The following is a 24,260-nucleotide window of genomic DNA, read 5'->3' on the forward strand; positions in this document are numbered from 1 at the left end:
CTCATCTGAAAAAGGAGGTGAGGGTCACAGGAGGGTACTCCATTGCCATCCAAACAGGACAGTGCCTTAGCAACATCCTCAGGTTTGAAAAAGGCTTCATCCACCGTGATGCTGGCCCCACTGTCTCTAATGGCAGGGGTCTCCTGACCATTTACAAGTACACTGTCCTTGTAGTATTCTTTTGTGTTATCTGGTATAGAGTTTTACACATCCACATTCTGCTGTTCCCACAGACGCTGGGACATCAAAGAAACACTGGCAGAGTCTCCAATGGGGTCTTCAGCCAATAGTTCAGTTTCCACTTGCCGTATGTACTTCTCCCTCAGGGATGAAGTCTAAGGAGGCAGTGTGGACCCCTGAAGGTTTACCCTTTCATCTAGGATCCTCTTTCACATGGTCAGTTGACCCACAAGCATAACCTTTTCCAAATGTTTTGACCAATGGGGGCTTCTGCTGACCACCTTCTGGTTTGGCACCGGAGATTTTACTAGACTTAATTGGTATCCCATGTGGCGTACCCTTCTTATGTTGGTGCCCCTCTTTTGGATAGGAGGTTTTAGAATTCTCGGTCATATGCTGCTTCCCCTCATCCTTTTTATGAGTGGTCCAAGAATCCTAGTGAGTAACCCTGTTTGGCAACCCACAAGTCAGCAGCTTTTGCTAGGTTCTTGGGATCAATCTCTTGAGTGCTGTCTCAGGCTCAGGGGAGCAGGCATCAAAAATAGATTCTAACAAAAACAGATATCTCATTCCTTCAAAAGAGTTCACTCTCTAACCCTTAACCCAACCATCTGTTTTTCAAATATTCACACACCCAGGTACCCCAAGGGGTACCATCCGTCTTTCTGAGGGTCCTAAACCTCTTAAGGTAATGGGAAAGAGTTTTCCCAAATCTAGCTATCAAAGCTTGCATCACATTTTCATACTCCAATCTTTCAAGTTCCCCCACCTCCATTACAGCATCAGTTGCAACCTGGGGGAGCCTAGACGTGAAACCCTGAATCCAATAGTTAATGCTTCTTTAGGCATACAAGGTCTCCTTGGACTGGAAGACCTATAAGACTCTGGGATAGAAACATTTTCAAGAGACAATTTCTTCATTTCAAGAGCATGTTGCATTTACATTTCCCTTAGTTTGATGTCCTGATGTTTGGTTTCAGCTTGGATTTTTAACCTTTTGAACTCTAACGCAAGTCTCATTTTCTCAAGAGACACACATTCTGGACTCCGTGATGAACCTGGTGGGGTCCCTGTGGCTAAAAGGCATAAGGGCCTGTTGAGGTAAAGAGGGGCTCTCTTCCTGAGACTCCTCTGACTCTTCAACAACATTACAGTTAGAATCATCCTCATCATTTTCCACATTTCCTGGGATAGTAGGTGTGACAGGCCCACTAACCAGACTTGGATTATTTAACAATCTTACAATTAGTTCATTTTTCTTTCCTTTAACAGGGAGATTCCGGACTAAACTTGCAACTGGCAAACTTCACTTTCAGTGGCTGTTCAGTGTTTCAGCTCCTCGCATCTACCGCAAATAGCAACACCACGGTTCCTGGCTGTCGAGATGGACTTTCCTTGCTTCTGTGGTCCTGCACTCTGTTGATGGGGCTCAGGCTCGGTTAGTCCTGCTTCCTGGGAGTCCGGAGGATCTTCCTGGTGCTCTTGGCCAACTTAAAAGCAACGCACACAATCTGGTGTTCCTCTCCCTGGCTAGACGGTTTCCAGCAGCAACTCTGTGGCAATTCAACCAGCTGCGGGACGGATGTCCAGGTGGCTTACTTTGGAGGTGATTGGTCCCACCAACTCAACGAGAGAAGTCGTCCTCGCAGGGGCTTCTCTGTTGATACGAATTTGGAGTTTCAGCATAGCAGCAGGGCTTCACCGGGCAAACCAACGGTTCAGGAGTTGCAGCAGGTGTCCTCTTCAAGAAGTTCTTCGGTTCCTTCTTGCAGTGGTTGACTCTGCCTTCTAAGCCAAAAGACTCGCCTTTTATTCAGTTTTCTCCCATTCATTCCAGCCTAGCTGTCAGTCACGAAGCAGGGTGGCTGTCCTTGCCAGTCAGTCAGCAGGCCAATCACCACAGAGTACATTTGGGTCTCCTAGGAGACTAAGTACAGGGAGTTTCGGGCACCTCCCTCACCTTCCTGCCTAGCCCAGACACCCTGGAGCCAGGGGCGGGCTTCTCTCGTGAATCCTGCCAAAGGCAAAGCGAACAATGGGACCAAACTTTGTTTGGCGCGCAGAGTAAATCTCGACCTTTCCACAAAGAAATGGTGAAAAAAGAAGACCAGGGCCATTTTGACAAAAATGCCACCCTTGGGTGCTTTACTGTAGCTACGACCGCAGGCCACAGTAAATGCACACTACGGTAGTTAAAACAAAACCACTGCCACCAGCCATTCAATGAGAAAAGGGTAACAAACAATGTTGCGTGAGAAGCTATTGTAAGATAGTGTGTGCTGGGTGTAAAAAGTAACAAATGTAAGTAAAGTCAAGTTCACTTTACTGCTCTGGTTAACAGTAGTTTATCCCAGAGATGGCATTTAAACCTTTGGGAAATCTGAGAGTTCCCTCTGCCACTGCACTGAATGTGTTGTGGGACACAATGTAAAAGATGATGCCTATGGAGTTTGTCACACTCCACAACCAAAAGAAACAATGTTTAAAATCACATTAAAAAACATGAGAGTGTGGGGGGGAAAGGGTCTCACTCTCTCCAAGTAAAAAAAATAAAATAAATCAAGTCTTCAAAATCCAGCAAAGCTGCTGGGGGTCTCGAATACATACAAGGCCCAAGCAAAAAGAGGAACAGGAGATCAGCAGACTTGCCGTTCCATCGAGGCCTGCAGGGCTGGGGAGAGTGCATAGCAGGAGTCCTGAGCAGAGCAGCAGCAAGAAAGACAGCCGGGCCCAGCTAAGCCGAACTCGTAAACTCCAGAAGGCACAGTTTCATTTTAAGCACATTCTGCACGATGGGTGTGTGGCCACGCGCATGGAGTGAAGTTGGCTTTCACCCGTGCTCCTCCCCATGATCCTACAATGGCAGATTTAACAGCACTTATTCAGAAAGCACAAAGATATACTTGTGTGTAAATAAAGAGGAACCCATTTGGCGCACTCGACCACATTTTCAGAAGAAATCGGAGCTTGCAAGGCGGTGAACGAAGGGTTTGTAAGGGCTCCCCTCTGCAAAACACCCAAGATGGCGGCCTCCGACACCAATGCTAATTGAGCACGGAATCAGCACGAACACACAGAGAACCGGCGGGCCTCCTGGCTGGGATCGTTCCCTGTGACCCTTCTGTGTGTGGCCGAGGCGCTGCGCTCCCGACGCCTGCCCGAGTGGCGCTGCGTCATACTCTTAACGCGGACGCGACAAGAGAAAGATCATGTACCACGGACCGCTTCTTGCCCGCATCATCGAGGGGGCAGGCAGCGGTTCCGGTAGTTGCTGTGGGGCCTGTCGGATATTTGTACAGCGGGTCCGCTCCATCGAACCGGTAGACTGCAAGTGAGCGCGGCGGACGCCCTTCACAGATCATACGCTGCTCGTCTGTCGGCGTGGTGACAGGAGGTGGATCTGGAAGAGGAGACCTGGCGGGAACTGGTTCATATCCAACGAATCTGGGTTATTTTATGAGGACAGTGAAGCGCTTTCATAACAGGACATTTGCAAATGCGCCGAAGCAGCAGTGCTTAGGCCCACGTTTGGGGAACTTTGGATGTTACGGTACGTTGCTCGAGCCTCTGAGCTCAGACCAACCTGATCGGGCCCTCTACCGCACACCACCTCAGGGCCACCCCCTGGCCAATTATGGCCTGCGGAGGTGGTATATTATGACTCCTAGTTATGCCACACACTGCTCCTCGATGCTGGCTATTGTGGACCTCAACAGGGGCAGGGGGCGGGGGGTACCGGCTCCGGTACATGAGTAGTAAGCATTGTAGTAGGCATTGATTTTTGGGAACACTGGAAAGCCACGCTAGCGCCCAAAAGCAAGGATCCAGTTCCGCCTACCTGAACTAGCTTGTGGGTTACTGAAACGTACGTTTGTGGGCTGAGAACCTGCGATGGGTCGTGTGGCCCGGCGGAGCGAACTCTAGCTCGACACCTGGTATCTGATTTACAACCGCTCAATGCTTCGGCACAGGCCACCCACAGCAATCATCCGTGCTGGACTCCCATTCTGATCAGAAGGCTATATTCGTGACGCACTATATAAATCTGGAACCATTGTGCGGGGCCATGCCGCCTCCAAAAAACAGGTCAAAAATTGCGACTATGGACGCCTTTACGACAGCCATGCCGAAACAACCACCGCAGCAGGTAGTCTCGCCAGTGACGGAGTCACCAACCAAGACAGCGGACCCCCAAGACACTCAAATACTGCAGGCTATTACAGCCTTACGTACATCTATGGAAAACAAAATTGGTGAAATCAGATCGGACATACAATTGATGAGGCAAGATGCCCGCAACTTAACCGAACGAGTGACCACTGCTGAAGCTTCCCTACAAGAAACTGGTGAAACCACACGTGAACTGAAAGCAAAAGTTCAAGAGCTAATATCAACTGTGGCCAGATTAGAATTTCGCACTGAAGATGCAGAAGGACACGCTCGCTGCAATAATGTCCGAAATTCTCGGGGTCCCGGAGGACATGGAGGGTCGGAACCCCACTGAGTTCGTTGAAACGCTGCTACTTCAAGAAATTGGTGCAGGTAACCTCACCCAAGGGTTCTCAGTAGAACGTGCTCACAGATCTCTCCAGAAAAAGCCACTACCGGGATCGTACCCACGTCTGATTATAGCTAAGATTTTAAACTTCCGCGACAGGGAGATAATATTGCGGTTTTCAAGAGAGGGCGGAGAGATCAAAAGGAATGATGCTACAATAGTCATATACCCAGACTATACCCCCATGGTGCAACGAGCGAGGAACTCCTTTATACCAATAAAAGCAAGATTACGGAAACTCGACCTTAAGTACATGCTATTTTACCCAGCAAGACTTAAGGTATTGCACAAAGGGAAGGCAATCTTCCTTGAGACTACAGCTGCCGCAAACATGTGGCTTGAGCATAATAACCTGGCTGACGACATTGAGGAACCCACGAAAAGGAAATAGCAGATGAAGCATTGATTGGTACTGTTTAGGAGCGTGCCCATGGCGCTGATTAACTACGATTCGGTCTAAGCAATTCCACTTAACGCCGCGATGAATAGACATTCTTACTGGGCAGTAGCACGAAGGCCCAACTGCGAGTTCACCAACGACCCGCCCCACCTGATATGTTGCAGACTGAATACCTGCACACCACCCGTACTGAAAGGCCTGGCGAGGCCCCAGAGGCTCGGAAGCCCCCGAGCGTTGAGAGTTTGAAGCAACTGCTGGGGGCAGTTACTTGTTGTTTTCTTTGGTTAAATCATCCGTCGTGATGGAAGTTAATATAGTTGGTAAGTCTCCGGAACACAAAGTAAAGATGAGAGATGGGTGGGCTGAATCTGCGGATTGGTGGGGTTTGAATTTACAACTACGGGGACTCCGGGGGAACTTAACCATGTTTCCTGAAGGCCCGTATGGAAGGTGGACAGATCTTGGACCCCCTTGGAAACCCGCATGGCTGCGCAAATTAGAATAATGACATGGAATGTGCGTGGCCTAAGCACCTATCTCCGCAGAAATAGAATTAAATCTTATCTATGTAGGAAAAAAGTGGACATAGCTGTGCTACAGGAGACGCACTGCACGGCAGAATCAGAGGCCAGACTTTGGGAACACTGGGTGGGACAAGGCTTTGGGGCTCCCTACTCCAGATATGCAAGAGGGGTTTACACCTGGATCAGCCCCCATGTACCGTTTCAACACACTAAGATGGATAAAGACCCGGAAGGTAGATATGTGGTGTTATGGGGTACCCTAGATCAAACAGAAATATGCATTGTAAACTCATACTTAAACAATAATAATATCCCGTCGCACTTGAAAGAGCTAAGCTCTAAATTGACGCAATACAGAGACGTTTTTTTTTTATATGGAGGGGATTTTAATTGTGTCCACAACCCTAGATTAGATAGGTCCTGGCCTTCGCCTAAGGGCCCCTCATCAGCCACCAAGTCCCTGACAGCCATGACTGAGGGACTGGTTCTGGCAGATGTCTGGCGGGAATTACACCCAGAAGAGGTTATTCATACTTCTCATCCCCACACGCCCTCCACACTAGGCTGGACTATTTCTTCCTGGGGAGGGAACACTTAGCACAGATCGGGGAAGCGCAAAACCTGGTAAGAACTATTTCAGACCACTCTCCGCTTCTAATATGGAACCCTATAGGCCCAAAACCTCCCATTCCCATGTGGAGAATGCCTGTGGATGCCCTGAAAGATCTGGCATTTAAAGAAGAACTACTTGAGTCCATAGATAACTATATAACGGAGAACACTGGGAGTGTTGAGCACATCAGTACGCTATGGGATGCCCTAAAGGTTGTAACACGGGGAGAAGTCATTGCGAAGGCGGGTGGAATTAGGAAAATACTGCACAGCGAATTAGACAAGAAGGAACAAGAAATCTTGAGTCTAGAAACTGCCCCTGTAGACACCCCGAAGAGAGAGAGGAAGAACTCAGAACTCTCAGAGGGGATTGTGCTGAAGCATGGAGTAGGTTAGCTAAATTTGATTAGGTTACCAGAACGAATAGAGCGCATGCAGAAGCTGACAAGCCTGGCCGGTTGCTAGCTTGGCTTTGCAAGAAAGAGCACCCCAGGCACATAACCACTTCACTACAGGATGAATCCGACGTAATTCATAATACTCAACAGGGTGTTAATGACACTTAAATGTTTTTACGCACAACTATACTCCCATGCACACCAGATCCCCCAGGATCAAATGTTAGATACACTTGAAGAGATCGGCCTGCCCAAATTAACCCAAACGCAGTCTGAAGCCCTGGACATGGACATCACACCTGAGGACATAACTGAAGCAATTAGATCCCTGGCGACATGTAAGGCTCCGGGTAGCGACGGGCTGCCACCGGAATTTTACAAAACATATGAACCCTCTCTAACACCGCTATTGCATGGTCTTCTTAGAAACCTATCAAATGGGGAACCCTACCCGATAGCATGAGGGAAACTCTAGTGGTACCAATGCTCAAGCCAAATAAACTCGCAGATAGGTGCGACTCCTACCGCCCGCTTGCTATGCTTAACTATGATGTTAAAATAAAACAATCCTGGCCAAGAGGCTGTCCCGGGTAGTTGGAGACATAGTACATACAGATCAAAACGGCTTTGTGCCTGGTCGTAATACGACCATAAACTTACGCAGGCTTCAGCACATAATAGCCCAAACTGACATGTGCGAGGAACGCTATGCACTATTGTCCTTAGTCGCCATCAAGGCATTTGATTCTATATATGGGAAATGGTTAGTGGCAGTTTTGGAGGCTTTGGCCAGGGGTTTCTTAGATAGATTAAAATCCTCTATAATAAGCCTAGAGCACGGCTGAAGTCTGGGAGATATGTTTCGGAATCATGGGACATCTGCAGGGGAACTAGGCAGGGCTGCCCGCTCTCATCCATGCTTTATATATTAGGGCTGGAGCCCATTGCCATTTACTTTAGACAGCAATTTTTCGATGCGGGCATAAGGGTGGGTGGGGTAGATCAAATCTCTTTGTATGCTGATGACGTACTGATATACGTCAATAACCCTCTGCTTAATGTGCCAACGATGCTGGAGGTCCTAGACAATTATGCCAAGGTTTCAGACATACAATTCAGTAGAACCAAATCCTGCCCGTTTCCGCTGGCGGGACTGAAAGGTAAGACTGCTGAGTAACTCCCTTCAGTGTGGGCATAAAATGGCAGACCACCTCATTCCGATACCTCGGGATTCAGATAAGGCATACCCCAGAGCAGATGCACGAACATAACACGAGGGCAGCACTGTCAGCGCTGTGTAAATCTATAGGATTCTGGGCTAGGTTGCCTCTATCCATGATGGGCAGGGCATCTATAGTCAAAATGATTGTTCTTCCTAGATTTTAATATGGGTTCCAAAATGTGCACTTTATAGCTAAACCTTTCTTTCAACTAATCGATACAATAATCCGGGACTTCCTATGGGGGAGTGGCAGACATCGGGTGGCCCTGTCCACATTGGTGCTACCGTATAGACTAGATGGTATCCAACTACTGAATTTTGAGAAATATTACCTTACTGCCCAGATGGGGTTCGTGGCCCGATGGTTAGCAGATGAGGCTACTTCTGAGACCCCTTTGTTACAGTCCATGATCCTTCCGGTACGATTGAAGGAGTTGGTTTGGGCACCCCCAAGCCTACTGAGCAATGCGCCCTTTCTGGCGACCCTGGGCAGGAAAATATGGCATAGAACCAATAAGGTCATGCAACTGAAGCAACCGTACTCCCCAGAAATGCCATTAATCTCAGGGCTACGTAAGACTGATACTGGTCTAGATACTGTCCAGCTCTGGGAGAGAAAAGGAGTGTACACTTGGGGTGGTCTGAATGCAGTGGGTACCTTTCGTGAGTTTTCGATGTTACAGCGGTTGACGATATTCCTTCGGGTCAACACCTCTGGTACCAGAAATAGCACGTACAAAATGGGATACCTGGCCCGAGGAACCGGACACCGATCCCTTTATAACACTGCTTTATAATTTAATTTGGGAGAAGGCAGGAGGGTGGTGTCCCAGATATATAGTCACCTAAGTGACACTCCCAACCCTCGAAGCTCAGACCTAAGGTCCAAATGGGAGACAGACATGGGATGTGAGATGACGGATAAGGAATGGGACAGAGCACTATCGTTCCCCAGAGAGGTCTCTAGAAACCATAGATTCCGTTTGATACAGATAAATGTGCTATACCGCACGCATCTAACCCAGTGCAGACTGGCTACATTCAACACCTCCATACAACCGAACTGCACCTGGTGTGGGGCAGATAATGCGGACCTGATCCACATGTTATGGAACTGCAACAAGTCTCAAACCCTTTGGTCTAAAATAAGGCAAACATGTGAAGAGGCAGGGGTAACCAGGTATGATTGGACTCCATCTGAGTGCCTTTTGGGGATCTACCCGTGATTAGCTAAATTCAAGCACTCGGTTAAACTGATGGACTTAATGTGTATTATAGTTAAAAGAACTATGGCAATGTCATGGAAGAAACCCACAGGCCCAATCTTCACGATCTGGCAAAGAGAATTTGAGAAATGGGCGAGCGCAGAAACGATCGCCTGGGAGGACAGTGTAACCAGATCCACTGAGGACTCGAGCATGGCACTAACTGCATGGAAAGACACCATGGCAAAATTGTTCCATTCTTCGGACGATAAACCCCCTTTAACATTCCACCCGGAGCAAACCTCAACTCCAGGAAGCGTACTAAGGCATATGGAATGGGGCCATCACGAACTCCTATGGCTTCTGAATTGGCTGTGCCTTTTTTCCCCCCCCTGCCCCTTTCCCCCCTTCCACTATCAAGACGCCCACCTTGTTGATGAACCTACAGGACATTGTGTATGTTAATCCAGGAGACAGTTAATGTTAATTTGTTGTTTATAAGTTGTTTAAGCGCAGCAGTATATTAGCGAAAAGATCAGTTACTTTGACACTGGCGAAATTTCCACCAATAATGTTTTTGTAATTCTATACTAAATGCCAATAAACAAATTTTAAAATAAATAAGCACATTCTGCACTAAATGTGAGTTAAGGGTGGGGACTTGTGGAGTGCATTTAGACTGAGGCATGTAGTATAGAGTAGCATAGCTCCAAGGTTAGACATGCTGTTAAACTAAAACTACCACTTTTTCTATTATTTATCTATTACAACATGCTCTTTGCCCACATGGCAATCTTGTTCATTGGCGTGATGTTATGTTATAGCATATCTGCTTTTGCTTTAGCTTGTGTAATGAAAATAACACCTCAGAAGGTAGGGTGTTCTATTAAATGCATTACCATAACTCCTGTGTCAAGTGAACTTTATTTTTTATAGTTGTAATATAACTTTTCAAATATAAATATTCTTCACAACATAAAAACATGTTCACTTAAAACCGCGTCCAATTATGTGACTCGAGTTTGTGTGCATCTTCAACATAAATCAAATTACAATACATGATTCTGCTTCATTCTACTACAGGCATTTAGTACATTCAAGCTTTGCAGTCAGTGTATGGCTCTTTTCTGACCATTTGGTTATCTGGCATATAGACAAGTATTTCAGTGGGCACACCTTATACTTATCACAATTATAATGTTAAGAGAAAATGAATAGTAGCTATGCTTAAGGAAACATGCTGTGCATTTAAAATCAAGGACCAAATGCCCTTTCATTAAATTCGAAAGTGCCTGGTACTGTACCAATAAATGCTCCAAGGTTGCTATATGGGTTTCTAAATGACGGTTGCAATGTGAGTTTCAATCTGGTATTATTTTCCCAAAACAAACAGTGACATTTACAACCCTTTGGATTCTTATCAGTACACCCTGGCTTTTGCCAATATTTGTTGTCTTTAAATTGCCCAGGTTTTACTTTTCTTTTGGCTTGGAAATTGCTTGCACACCTCAGTTCTCAAGGTAGTCCTCTTTTGGAACCTCCATAAGCTCCCAAAATGAATATCACAGTTTCTTTGTTTCAAAACACCACTTTTGCTGTTTTCTGATAGTTCCATACTCAACAGTAGCACTGCATTAATGCACACGCAAATGACTCGACTGGCTCTGCACACACAAGCAGCATCTGAGCATTCCACCACTTGCAAGTAGCTTCTGACTCAACAGGTAAGCTGCTTTCGCTCGGTACTCGCTGACCTTCAGTTGTCTTAGCGTTTCTCGGCCTGACAAACCGGTCCTTTCAGTCTACCCTTGCAGCTTCCAAGCAAACTTGTAACTTCTGGTACTCATAAAAGTCTATAGTGCAACCCAGCCACCCGAGACCACCTGACGTTCACTGATTCACGCTGCCCAACCTCTGAAAGGTTCATAACGAGAGGCAATACCCGCTCAGGACCCACAGTGGTCCCGGCGTCTTTCTGCATCATCCAGCCCCGCCTGCAACAGCCCACAAAGCACACACTACTTCTTCTCTACCTCTACAGTCTGCACCTGAGGAGGCCATTTAAGCCACCCAAAATTCCTCAGGTGTGGGTCATTTAGGTCAATGTGCCAATTACTACAGCTTTGTCCTTTGAATCCCTCTTCCCAGTACTGATGGAATTATGTTACTTGAAGTCTGAATAACAATGTGTTTTCTTAACTTTTCCAACTTGAAAATAAGCCATTAAAAGATTAGGGATTCAGGGAAAATTGAACAGGGGAATCTCGCTGACTTCCTGACCTGTTTCCTCCCCCACGTGATCCTCCCACAGAACACCTCCCGCAAGGTTGGGAACAGGAAGCATCTGCCTTCACCTGTTCTCAGGTCGAAGTATGGAGGGCGGGAGGGGAATAATTATCGATTCATCACATATTCCTCTCCTTCACGCACTAGAAACTGTCCATCAGCTTCCTCATCATGTTCAGGAAAGCCCACGCCAACAGCTTATACTTCTGAATTCTGGACTACTTACTGAGGAAACTGCAACGAATAAGGAACGCTGCTGCCAGACTTCTCCTCACGAAGGGAATAGATCACACTAGTACTAAGGATGCTGCATTGGCTCCCAGTCAAAAAACAAATCACCTTCAAAACAATGTGAATAACAGAGTAATCCACGGCCCAGGAGCAGAATTCATACAAAAGAAAATCACCATATACCAGCAGACTAGAACACTCGGATCCAGCTACGACATCCGCGTAGAACCTAAACCATACACGGGGGAAAAAGAAAAATGGTGGATCACTATTCCCTTGCTTAGCCGTAAAACTTTGGAACCCCCTTTCCCCAGAGAAGAACAAGTTACTTACCAACTGTAACGTTCTTTGGACTGGATGTTCCTCCCACGTATTCCTCATCTTGTGATATTCGTTATCATAAGCTTAGCAAACATTTTTTCGGCAGAGGGCACTGTGCTCGAGGTTGTGCCGTCAATTGTCCCTCGACAGGCTCCGTTCCGACGTCACTGCTGGTATAAATAACTCGAGCCACGCCCGTTGGCTTCAGTTCTGTTTTTTCGAGGAAAACTCGTGGAACACCCAAGCGTGTCCTGTGACAGATAGGCCCATCATGAGAGGAAAGTGTAAGAAAACGTAAACTGTACTGCGGGGAAGGCTGGGAGGGTCGATGAGAAATACATGGGAGGAACATCCAGTAGAAAGAACGTTACAGTTGGTAAGTAACTTGTTAATCGAATGGATTGTGTCCTCCCACGTATTCCTAATCTTGTGATAGACTCCCGTAGCAGTGATCAATTTGGAGGTGGGAGTGCTAGTTATTGTTTTCATGGACAGAATGAAGTACTGCCCTGGCAAATAAACCCTCATTGGAGGAGGCATCTAAGTAGTAATGCTTGATGAAGGTATGCCTTGATGCCCATGTTGCAGCCGAGCAAATGTCTTTTGCAGGGACTCCCCTCTTCAAAGCCGCAGAAGTAGCCATTCCCCTAGAGGAATGAGCCCGTAGCCCATCCCGTGGGTCTTTTCCTGCTTATCTGTAGCATTCCAATATAGCCAGAATGATCCAGCGGGATATAGTTTGTTTTGTCACCGCTAGCCCCAATTTACGACCTGTTTAACCCACAAAGAGTTGGTCATCTTGACGTAATTTTGAAATTCTTGAAATGTAAAAACTGAGGGCCCTTTTGGGGTCCAGTCTATGCAATCTCTCCTATTCTTTACCCAAATGAGTAGGATAGAATGTTGTTAAAATTACTTTTTTGTGACAAATGGATGTCAGAAACTACTTTCGGTAAGAAAGATGGTTTAACCTTAAGAACTACCTTGTCCCTGTAAAAAGTGGTACATGGAGATTACATGAGAGAGCCTGTAGTTCACTAACCCTGCAGGCTGATGTTAATGCCACATGAAGGACCGTTTTTAGTGTTGGAAGCCTCAATGAACAGGAGTGCAGAGGCTAAAATGGTATACAAGTTAGAAATGTAAGATCCAAGTTTAAATCCCAAGTTGGGACATGAAACAGTACTGGTGGATATACATTGGTAAGTATTTTCAGGAACTGAATGATTAATGGAATTTTGAAATAAGAAACCTCTTCCAAGGAGCGCTTGAAAATGGACAGCGCAACAAGATAACCTTTAATTGTTCCGATCTGGAGCCCCAGATTGGCGAGATGCAATAGGAAAGAAAGCACCATTGGGGTGCCTCATTGAAAAGGGTCCACATCCTTATCTTTGCACCAGTTACTGAACTTGTTCCAACGACATCGGTACAAAGATTCCGTTGCTGGCCTTTTGGCCGAAAGCAAAATCTCCATAACGTCATCCGGAAGATCCCAATCCTTGTACCTCAACCTCTCAGAAACCATGCGTGAAGGTTGAGTGTCTTGACCTCTGGATGGAGAACTCGACCTTCCTGTTGTGAGAGAAGATCCTCTCTTTGCGGAGGACGTATTAGAGGGCAGATGGGCAGGTCCAGAAGGTCCTGGTACCACGTCCTCCTGGCCCAATCCGGGGCAATCAGGATGATGGTTTTCCTGAACTTTCTCAACCTCCTGATTACTTGAGGAATCACGGGGACTGGAGGAAACGCGTATAATAGGGGGAAATGCCAGTCCACCACGAACGCGTCTCCTAGAGCTCCTCTCGGGGGAAATTCCCTTGAGCAATACTGTTCACACTTCCGGTTTACCTCGGTCTCAAACAGATCCACTTGAGGGGTTCCCCAAAGGGTGAAGGTCTCCAGAAAGACTTCCTAAGCTAACTCCCACTTGTGGGAGACTGCGCTCTGCCTGCTCAGAGTGTCTGCCGCCGTGTTCTGCTCTCCGGCTCGGTGAACTGCCGTTAGAGAGATTCCTTCCTGTATTGCACAGAACCAGAGCTTCATTGCTTCTCTGCACAGTGGTAGTGATCCTATGCCTCCTCTTTTGTTGAGGTAGTACATGGCCACTGTGTAGTCTGTCAATAGACATTCTTTCCTTGTACAGAGGGCAGGAAGGCCTTCAGCGCTAGTCTGATTGCCCTCAGCTCCAACAGGTCGATGTGTAGTTTGGACTCCAATAGAGACCAACAACCACTGATTGTCAGATTGTTGGTATGAGCTCCCCACCCCGTGAGTGAGGCGTCCGTTACTATTATCTCCGGCCATGGTTGCCAAAAAGATTCCCCTTTGAGGATGTTGTTGTTGCAATCCCACCATAGTAGATCCTGAGCAACTGCGCTCAGGACTTGCAGAAGATCCGACATACTCCCCGAGAACTGGGACCACCGAGTCCTGAGGGCCCATTGAACGGATCTCATTCTCAATCTGGCCTCTGGCACCAGAAAAATGCAGGATGCTATGAGGACGAGCAACCTCAGAAAATGGCTGGCTGGCAGATGCTGGGCTTTCTGGAATTTTGTTACCATCTGCAGAATGTGGAGAGCTCTTATCTCGGGTGGTGAGGCTTTGCCCGAGGAAGCGTCGAAGACTGCGCCGATAAACTGGAGTCTTTGGGATGGTATCATGTGAGACTTCTTGAAATTGAGGGAGAAGCCCAGATTGTGAAGGAAGTGACAGGTGATCAACATATGTTTTTGAGCTTGTGCGGGAGAACGTGCTCTGATCAACCAGTCGTCCAGGTAGGGGTAGACGTGAATCCCCCCTCTCCTGAGACTCGGTGCCACTACCGCCATCAGCTTGGTTAGAGCCCTCGGGCGGAGGTCAGCCCAAATGGCAGAACTCGAAACTGATAGTGGGAACCGCCAACTGCGAACCTCAGGTACTTTCTGTGCTTGGGATGGATTGGCACATGAAAAGTAAGCATCCTGAAGGTAAAATGATACCAAACAGTCTTGGAGTTGAAGAGCCTGAAGGATCTGAGAAAGGGTTACCATCTTGAACTTGTCCTTTCTGAGGAACTTGTTCAAGTTTCTTAAGTCCAAGATGGGTTCAATCCTCAGTCCTTCTTTGGGATGAGAAAGTAAGGGGAGTAGCAACCCTTGGTTCTTTCCGCCACAGGTACATTTTCTATTGCACCTTTCTCTAGCAGGGTTACAATTTCCTGCAAAAGGAGCGGGTCTGGATATTTGGCCGAGTTGGCTCCCAGTGGATGATCCTGAGGCCTTTTTAGGAAGGGAAGGCAGTAACCTTGAGCTAATGTTTCCAGTGCCCAAGCATCTGAAGTAATGCCCCACCATTCTTTCAAATGCTGAGAGATTCTGCCTCCCACTGGTGCATTGTATGATAAGGCCTCAGAGTGATTTGGATGTGGCTGCAGGAGCGCCTGAGGGTAAAGATGCCGTTCCTAAAGATGGCTTTGTAGTCTTTCCTCGTCCACCACGAGTGACATTTCTTTTGCCCCTTTGAAAAGCCTGCCCTCTTCCTCTACCAAAAGAAGAGTAGTACCGAAAAGGACGACCCCTCCAGGAAGATGAGCCCGAATAGCCTCGAGCCATCAAAAGGCATTTTGAGAAGCCTGGCCTGCACATCTGGTGCAAAATCTGACTTTCTCAACCACGCAAATCTGCGTAGTACTGTGCTTGATGCCATGGATCTGCTAATACTTTCAGCAGTATCCAGTCCAGACTGGAAACATTCCCCCATTGCCTCCTTCCGGTCTTTCACAATATTCAGGAAGCCTTCCCTTTCCTCGCCTTCCGGAATATGTTCAGCCGCAACCGAAATGCATTCCCACAGGGTATGTGTGAACCTGGCCAGGGTACAGGTGACATTGGTTGACTTTAAGGCCATGCTACCCAAAGTAAAAACCTTACGGGCCCAAGCGTCAACCTTCTTATCCTCCCTATTACAGAGGTATGGTTGGATATGCAGTTTGTCTCGAAGTAGTTGCAGCCAGAATAAACAGACTTTTTGGAGTGGCATGTCTATTCAGATACTCGGGATCAGAAGTAGAAGTTATATACTTCTTCGGAAAATTGCTGTTTACCGCAGCAATGTTGTCAGGGGTTTCCCAGTTCTTTTCCACTGTTCTCTGAAGCGCCCTATGGAAGGGGAGAACTGGATCTTTCTGGGGGCCCCAAACTATTATGTCCGTCATATCGTCCTGTTCAAAAGTGGGTGAGGCTCTACCTCAACCCATATATTCCACCACTCTATTCATTAAACTCCTGTACCCTGAATCTGCATGTTCTGCAGGGTCAGGTCTAGCAAACTCCAATTCAGGTGACGTGCCAATGCCACTAGCAGAATGCAGAGTCTCGCACAGGTTTCTCATCTAAGATTCAGGGTCTATAAGTTCCTCTGGAACCCGTCTGGTGCCGTATTACATTCCAAAAGGAGAGATTTCCTCATCCTCCAAGCCAGTTTCTTAAAAATTGAAGACAGACTTTAAAAAGTCTGATTATGGTAAAGGCGTAAATCTCCACTCTTCCTCCTGATTTTTCGTCGAAGGAATGGAGGATTTCTTCGAAGGTGTCAAAGGAATCTTCGACGAACCTGATGAAGTCTTCAACAAAGGCGTCAAAGACATTTTAGGCTTCGATGTCGAAGCTGTCGGCAACGATGGCGTCGATGAAGTTGAGGATGTTTTCGACTACTTCTGCTTTTTATGAGGTATCGGTGAAACACTCTACTCTCGAGGATTTCTCTACGATTTGTCAACTCGAGTTTTACGGGTTTCACCCATACTACTGGGTTTTACCGCAGTAGTTTCTGACTTCCCTGTGTCGTCCAATGGAGTGACCGGGGTCTGACTCTTTTGGGGTTTCTTTGAGGGAGTTGAGGCCGCACTCTCAAAGACCTCCATCATTTTTCTTCTAAAATCCTCCCATTTTCTTGGGGAATCCGATTTTGTAGGACATCGAACCAATTCAGTCGATGTATCAGATGATGATGGCGATCTATGTCTCCTTTTAACTTTTTAGATGATGTCTATGAAGAGCACCTCGATCTACTATGAGATCGGGATCTCAGTGTTTTTTGTGACTTTCCGATTCTTTTGAATCGGACGATTTTATATGTCTTTTCGACGTGGCCTTCAACACCGCCCGCCCCACCACTAGTTTACCTTTCCTCTCGCGGAGGGCCTTCTCTGTCATCGACTGACAGAAGCCGCAGTCGCCAGTTCGATGATCTGAACACAGGCACCAAAGACAGATGCGGTGAGGATTGGTGATTGATATCTTCGAACCGCAGTCGAAACACTTCTTAAACCCAGCCTTGGGTGTAGAAGCAGTAGATTATGATGACATTTTCTGACAGAAAATCTCAAAGTGCGCCGTTCACGAAAGCGAAGCAATCGGAAAGACGGAACTGAAGCGAACGGGTGCGGCTCCAGCTATTTATACCAGCAGTGACCTCGACAAGAAACGGAGCCCGTCGAAGAACAATCGACGCCACGACCTCGAGCACAGCGCCCTCTGACAAAAAAAAAAACAAAATCTGAAGCAGCCGATAACGAATATCACAAGATGAAGAATACGTGGGAGGACACAATCCATTCGAAATAGAAATTATAAAGGACCATCTAAAATTCAGAAAACTTCTAAAAACTAGCTCTTCAGCCCTGAACGGGATGTAAACGACTGAGCAACATCCATGCACCATGAAATAAAAACACAACTGAAAGGGAGTGGGTAGTAGGCTGCTCTGCAATGGAGGGCGGGCGGGAGTGGCTGAGTGGTGGTTTTGAGACCTGGGGTGTGCCATTCTTAATAGTGGCCCAAAGATGTAAACAGGAGAGAGGGGTGTCCCGCTTGATTGAACAATCGGGGGTGTGCAACACGTCACATGTGAAGGAATGGGACTTGGCAAGGAGGTCGGGAGTCGTGCAGGCGGTGGTTGCTATACTCGGGAGTGGTCAACGGGGAGAGCGATGTGAATTACACTCTGTCAGAGCAGCGAGGGTGGGAAATCTGCACCCATCGACATAACTGTACTGGAATCTCACACATATGCATGCACCTTTCGCGCTCTGAACTGAAAACATACCTCCACAGCGCGGCAGGCCGTACGTGCTTTGCGAGGCAGGCCACAAGTGGTCTTGCCCAGAACCACATAGCAGACGCAAATCGGGGGTCACACCTTTGCTCGGTGAGCGGTGTCACTGGGTGCGAGCACCACATTCACAGATCTCTTGCTTTTCCCCCCCACTCAATCATACTAAACCACACCTGCCCCACCTTGCAGATCTGCCAGAGCCGAGAGAAAGTGCGGGTGGCAACGGTGCGCAGTTTGGGAGCCTTAACATCTAGTGAGCCATGTCTTGCATTTGGCCCTACTGTGCTGGGGAGCAGTATCTCGTGTTTAACCCATTTGTGCTGGTGGGCCATATTTCGCATGGACGGCCGGACCGCAGGACACAGGGAACACATCACCCCTAGTGGGGGTGGTAACTGCGGCAGACCAGAATGTACGAGAGGGTTAGGGACATGTGCCGCATTTAGTCAAAACCGCAGGCTTGTGAAAGGTACTGCCACTAACTAACCCTACTACAAACGCACCCTTCTGCATACACCTCTCAAACTCTGAACTAAACACAACCACACGCACAACACCACAACTATGAAACAAACCAGAGTCTCGCCACCACATGGCGACGACCAACCGAAAACACACCTACGCTCAGTGAACAGTGTCACCGAACTGAAGCTGCCAACAGCACATCACAGCTCCCGTGCTCTTTTCCCGCCAGCTCATTCCTACTAACTTACTCACTCACTTCCCACCTTGCTTTACAGAGCCTCCAGAGCGCCAAGAGAACACGCAGGTGGCAACAGTGTGCGGTATAAGAACCTTTAACAAAGCAAAAAACACTAATTGCCACAGGTATCTTGAGCATAGAGTGGGAATGAAATGTGTGTGCACATCTCAATCTACACCGGAAACATAATTGTGAGTAAACAAATCAGACTGCTTGGCTAGTCTACCTGTGGAGTAAAAATATACAGAAATATGAGGCCCTGCATTAGTCGATCAAATCAAAATGAGATTTAGAAAAAACTGGTTTGCTTCTTAATCCCTTTGAAAATCACAGCAGTGATACAAATCTGCATATGAACAAGCATTCTTGGAAAAGAGTCTAAATTTAAAGTAGTAAATTACATTTGTTTTACCTTTCGAACACACAAAGCACCAGCTCACATTGACATGTACATGGTGACTGTTTCCTTTATCAGCAATGAAATGGCCCGCACAAATAATGCTGTTGGACGTTATAACTGTACTTCCTGCTGCCATACAATCCTCTCCAGCATGGTATGCAACAGGACAGCGAACACAACGGATCATTTTTCCTAATAAGAAAAGAAAATCATAAAAATGTATTATGTGACAATCTTGTGGTTCACCACATATTGTCAACACAACATTATTATAGAATGCAATATGTCTGAGAAGCATTATCATACATTTAGAGTGGATGCTCTATAAAAGTTCTGCCTTCAGCCTATGAAGAACAGTCGTCAACAAGGAAAACTGACCAGAGACGTAACATGCATAGACGCAAGCAAATATTTTGTTGTTCCTATTTAAAACACACCATTAGTACCCACGTATCTACTACCTGGGTGCCAATTACGCTATGACTAGAGGTGGCGGGACATCCTGGTCAGTAACTGCCTGCCAGTCAAGTTCGGGCGGAAACAAAGAGAGGGTCCTACAACTCGAGCGGCAGGTCCGGCCTACTGCCTCGGGTCAATCGCTTTAGTAGAGAAAAGGCTGATCAGAAGCAGGCCAACATTCTACACCTCACATTCATATGTGCATCAGGTAGCTCAAAAAAGAATGGGGTGCCAGTCTTCCCACATTAACTGACTGTGCAGAGGATAAAAAAGTGAAAAATAAACCAATCTGATACATTTTAAATTCTGTTTAATTTTGCAAATGTATCTCCTGATTTTGTTCATAACATGTTTGCCTCAGGAGCAATTGTCCGGATGCAGAGTAGTGGGCTCATCCTTTAGGCCGAACTAAACTGCTCTCAAGAGAGCAATATTAAAAATCAAGGTAAACAGGCAACAAACTTCTTTTAGACACTTTTCACAAGGACGAAACGTGAACTAGGGAAGACCATGTTAACAAAAAAAACGAGTTGGAAATGACAGCATGAAGGATGAACCATGACAATCCTAGAACGATGCCCATGTTCAGCAATAAGAGGCAGAAAAATCCTGAATAAACATTGGCACGTTTTAAGAGGCTTCAGATCAAGCATAAATCTAGAGAATTTGAAAATGACACTTTGAAAATCACCATCCCTCAAGAATATACCTATGTAGAGTATCCTGGAAAAAAGGATGCAATATTTATGACCTGGTTTCCAGACATATTAATGGGTTTGTTCACTAAATAGGAATACTGGCACAAGATGACACTGACACATTTTCCAGTGACCCCCCACTCGAAGGTAAGGAGTCTCCGAACACTCGCCTCCTAAAAAATGCAACTTTTGCAATTTAAAAGGTGATTAAAAGCACCAAAGCGCACTCGGCACGTGATCCCTCTCCCCCTGCCCACCCGCTTCCTGGTTTCCCTCTGCCCGCCTCCCCCCGTCCCGATTGGTCCATTTAAAAAAAACAGGCCATAGTGAGGGTCTGCTCCAGCTGCTCCTTGCCATTTCCAGTGACCCCCCACTCGAAGGTAAGGAGTCTCCGAACACTCGCCTCCTAAAAAATGCAACTTTTGCAATTTAAAAAGGTGCTTAAAAGCACCATAGCACACTCGGCGCGTGGTCCTTCTCCCCATGCCCACCCGCTTCCTGGTTTCCCTATGCCCACCTCCCAACACGCCCACTCCATCCGGATTGGTCCACATACCCCACATCAAGGACATCCAAGGGCAGCCCTGCAGCGAAGAACCCCGAGGAAAAGGACGGCCCCAAGATGCGTCTGCAGGTGTCCGCAGCGGACGCCAGTGAAGCCAGGAGTCAACAGACACCAACAAAAACTAAGTGTGGCATGGGTGGGAAGTAGAGCAATTTCTCTACTCCAGAAAACCCCTGCCACGCTATCTTGCCTCCCAATAACGTAGATTGCCATAGACTCACACCAGGCATACTTAGAAAGATGTGTGACCACCACACTGAACCTATACGTGACAGGATTGTAGAAGTTGCCTTACATTACATACTAACACACTTATCAAGGTCAACAAGCGCCACACTTAGGTGAAACTTGAATGTTAGCATGCCCACACTAAATAGAATTATGAACATTAGCCTGCCTCGCATCTAGATAAGATAGTGAATATTAGCATGCCCATACCTAGATAGAATTGTTAACATTAGCCTGCATAGCATCTAGACAAGATTGTGAATGTTAGCATGCCCGCACTTAGACAGAACTGTGAACATTAGCTTGGATAGCATCTAGATAAGATTATGAACATTAGCCTGCGTCCCATCTAGATAGGATTTGATTGAATGATAGCATGCCCGCACTTAGGTGAAACTTGAATGTAAGCATGTGCCACACTTAAGATTGTGAACATTAGCCTGCGTCGCATCTAGATGGGATTGTGAAGGTCAGCAAGTGCTACACTTAGACAAAACTGTGAATGTTAGCATGTTAAATGTCAGAAAACCCACTAACCAATATAAGCTCAAACTCTCTGCATACTTTTCTCACTCAAAAACTCACACAACCATCTCTCGCACAACAAGCCGCGCACTTCACAACACTGCAACAACACATAAGCCGCACCAACAGCACACACGGACTGACACCGATCCAACACCCGCACCTAAGCTCAGCACCCGGTGTATACCGAGTTGAAGCTGCCAACAAAATACCACTCCCCTCACTATCCTACTCCCCCATCCCACCTTATCGTTTACAGAGCGCCTGGGGACCAACTCCGTTGGTGACGGTGCACGGTACAAAGCGTGGTACAAATACCTTTAACATTTAACATGAATAAGTTATCAAACTACGAATAACCTAGGACAACACACTTGTTTATTCCATGACTTGCTCAAGTAACTAATCTAATGCAGGCAGCACCAATGACAGTTTAGCAAGCAATGTTTCACATACCCCTATGGATCAGAATTTAAGTATTAGTGACTAAGGATTTGTCGTCCTAAGCATATTGCCATGATCCTTATTTTAAAAACAATCACCATGTGGTCATAACACAAGTTAAGGACTTTACACTTAGGTTTAATACATATTACATAATACATATTTAATACATATTTGTGCCAATAAAAGAGCTGATTAATTTATTAAACTGTTTATGAACTGTATCTTTTGGTATCCACAACAGTGTGATATCAAATTGAGATGAGATCAGAACTAAATGTGACTAAAGACCTTTGTTGCAAACATTATTTAGGCTTACAACATGTGGGCTTGGAGGTATTGTGTACTTGACAATGTTGGCCTGTTCTGGGTACGTTACAACTATACATTACACAACAAATTAGGTAGGGGAAGCACACCCCGCCCCCGCGCCTTACGCCATTGCACGCACCTCCAGCGCCTAAGCAGTACAAAGGATGCCCACACCAGGGCTTACCCCTAGATATTCCTGCCTCTGTGGTTACATTGCATCACTAGTAAGGGTGAACACACTTTGATCAACTCTGACATCACAAAGCTATATAACCATTTTCTTTTTTTTTAACAATAGGTATTGGCTTTAACAGGACATGCAAGACACAGGTCTAGAATCTTCATTAGAGCATGTTCGTAGGCAGCCAATCAATCGAGTAGCTTGGAATCTGGGATCTTACCAATAGCAGAATACCACATTAGACAATGCAGGGGACTCTATAGCGCCTTTACCTATAATTCTCACCGAGCGAGATGTTCATCCCAATGACTATTTTCTAGAGTGTATGTAGATTTAGCCCCGAGCCAGCAGTGTGAACAAAGAGGAGCCTCCAAATTTGTTACACCTTTTTGCTTTATACTCCATTATTCTTTCATACCACTGTGCAAGACATAATTCTTTCTCCAATGTAACTCGCATTAAGTCCAGTCACTGTAGGATTGCTGGGTGCATGTTACGTTGGCATCCTGTGATTCACGGTATTCCTGGCAAGCCTAAGAATGTTCTGTTGAACTCCTGGAGCTGCTCCAACAGCATTCCAGTACTTGCCAGCAGGGCCCTAATGTGTGGTAGAGTACACTGATCTAGTTAGAGGCTCTCACTTTCAGCTCGGCAACACTAATTAAGGCAGTGGTCATCTAATACGATACGGTCCACTGATGAAAGCTGTAACACTTCAATAGAACTGTGCAGGCCTTTTATATTGAGCAGCAGAGGCAGGGTGGTTTGAAGTGTATCAATGATATGATGCATGTCATTTATAACACACATGTACACAAGTGTTTCAAGGTGCGACAAGACGAGGAAGGTAAGTAGAAGGGAGGATAATTCAAATTATATGACTAGGCCATGGGACATTCAGATCATGCCAGTGCGACAGCGCCAAAGGACAATGAGTGTGAAGTGCCAGGGAGAGGGCGATGGAGGGGAAGTGCGATCAGGGCAGCAATGCTTTGAGCAAGTGCAACCAGGGCAGCCCGTCTTTGTGTAAGTGCAGGGAGGCAGGGGACTGGAGATGTTACAGTTACAACCAGACGGTGCGGCAGACAGGTAGGTCAGCAGGCGAAGGAGAGCGAGAGAAGGCAGAGGAGAATAGGCAGGTCTTTTGCTGTTTCCGCAACTTCAGGTGGACCAGCTCAAGTTTAAGAGGGGCAGGGAGGCCATTCCATGCCTAGCGAAGCATCTGACCCTGAGAGTTGGAGGTAGTTGAGCGAAGGGTTCGAAAAGGAAGGTATTTTCGAAGAGAGAGTTGGATGTCAATGCCTAGGAGGATTAGACCTGCATTCGAGGGAAACACAAACACAGAAGCCCAACAGCTGAAGCCTCGGCTGGCATCATTGCTCACACAATGTGGATTGTTGACATCTGTATTACAGCCGGCATGATAGGGTCTTATGTGCCTCAATCTACAGCAGGATGTGGCTGGTAACCCCTTTGCATGTGCACTGTGCCTTAGGTTAAGGGGGTCTGTAGGAATATCCTCCTGTCTTCCTTCCCACGAAAACCATCACCATCTCCCTCAAAAAACAAACCTAATCAAATTAATGGACTACTAACTGAAAAACTCAGACTCTATTGATTTTCTTGATTTGAGGATTTACATTGAAGGCAAATAGGATTCACACACGTACCTTTAGGAAACCTACCAATGTAAATATGATGCTCCATGC

The 24,260-nt window shown here is 46.6% G+C and overlaps 1 protein-coding gene across 4 annotated transcripts in view; it reads right to left on the reverse strand.

Moving 5' to 3' along the window:
• The window catches only part of NSD2 (nuclear receptor binding SET domain protein 2), a 1,742,450-nt gene that overhangs the window by 886,809 nt on the left and 831,381 nt on the right, over positions 1-24,260 (reverse strand). For all 4 annotated transcript variants that reach the window (XM_069632133.1, XM_069632132.1, XM_069632134.1 and 1 more), the window contains exon 14: positions 19,152-19,331. In XM_069632133.1, the coding sequence (XP_069488234.1) occupies positions 19,152-19,331 (180 nt within the window). The remainder of the gene's footprint in view (positions 1-19,151; positions 19,332-24,260) is intronic.

The sequence above is a fragment of the Ambystoma mexicanum genome, chromosome 6q, assembly GCF_040938575.1.
Source record: "Ambystoma mexicanum isolate Mex_15411 chromosome 6q, UKY_AmexF1_1, whole genome shotgun sequence".
NCBI lineage: Eukaryota > Metazoa > Chordata > Amphibia > Caudata > Ambystomatidae > Ambystoma > Ambystoma mexicanum.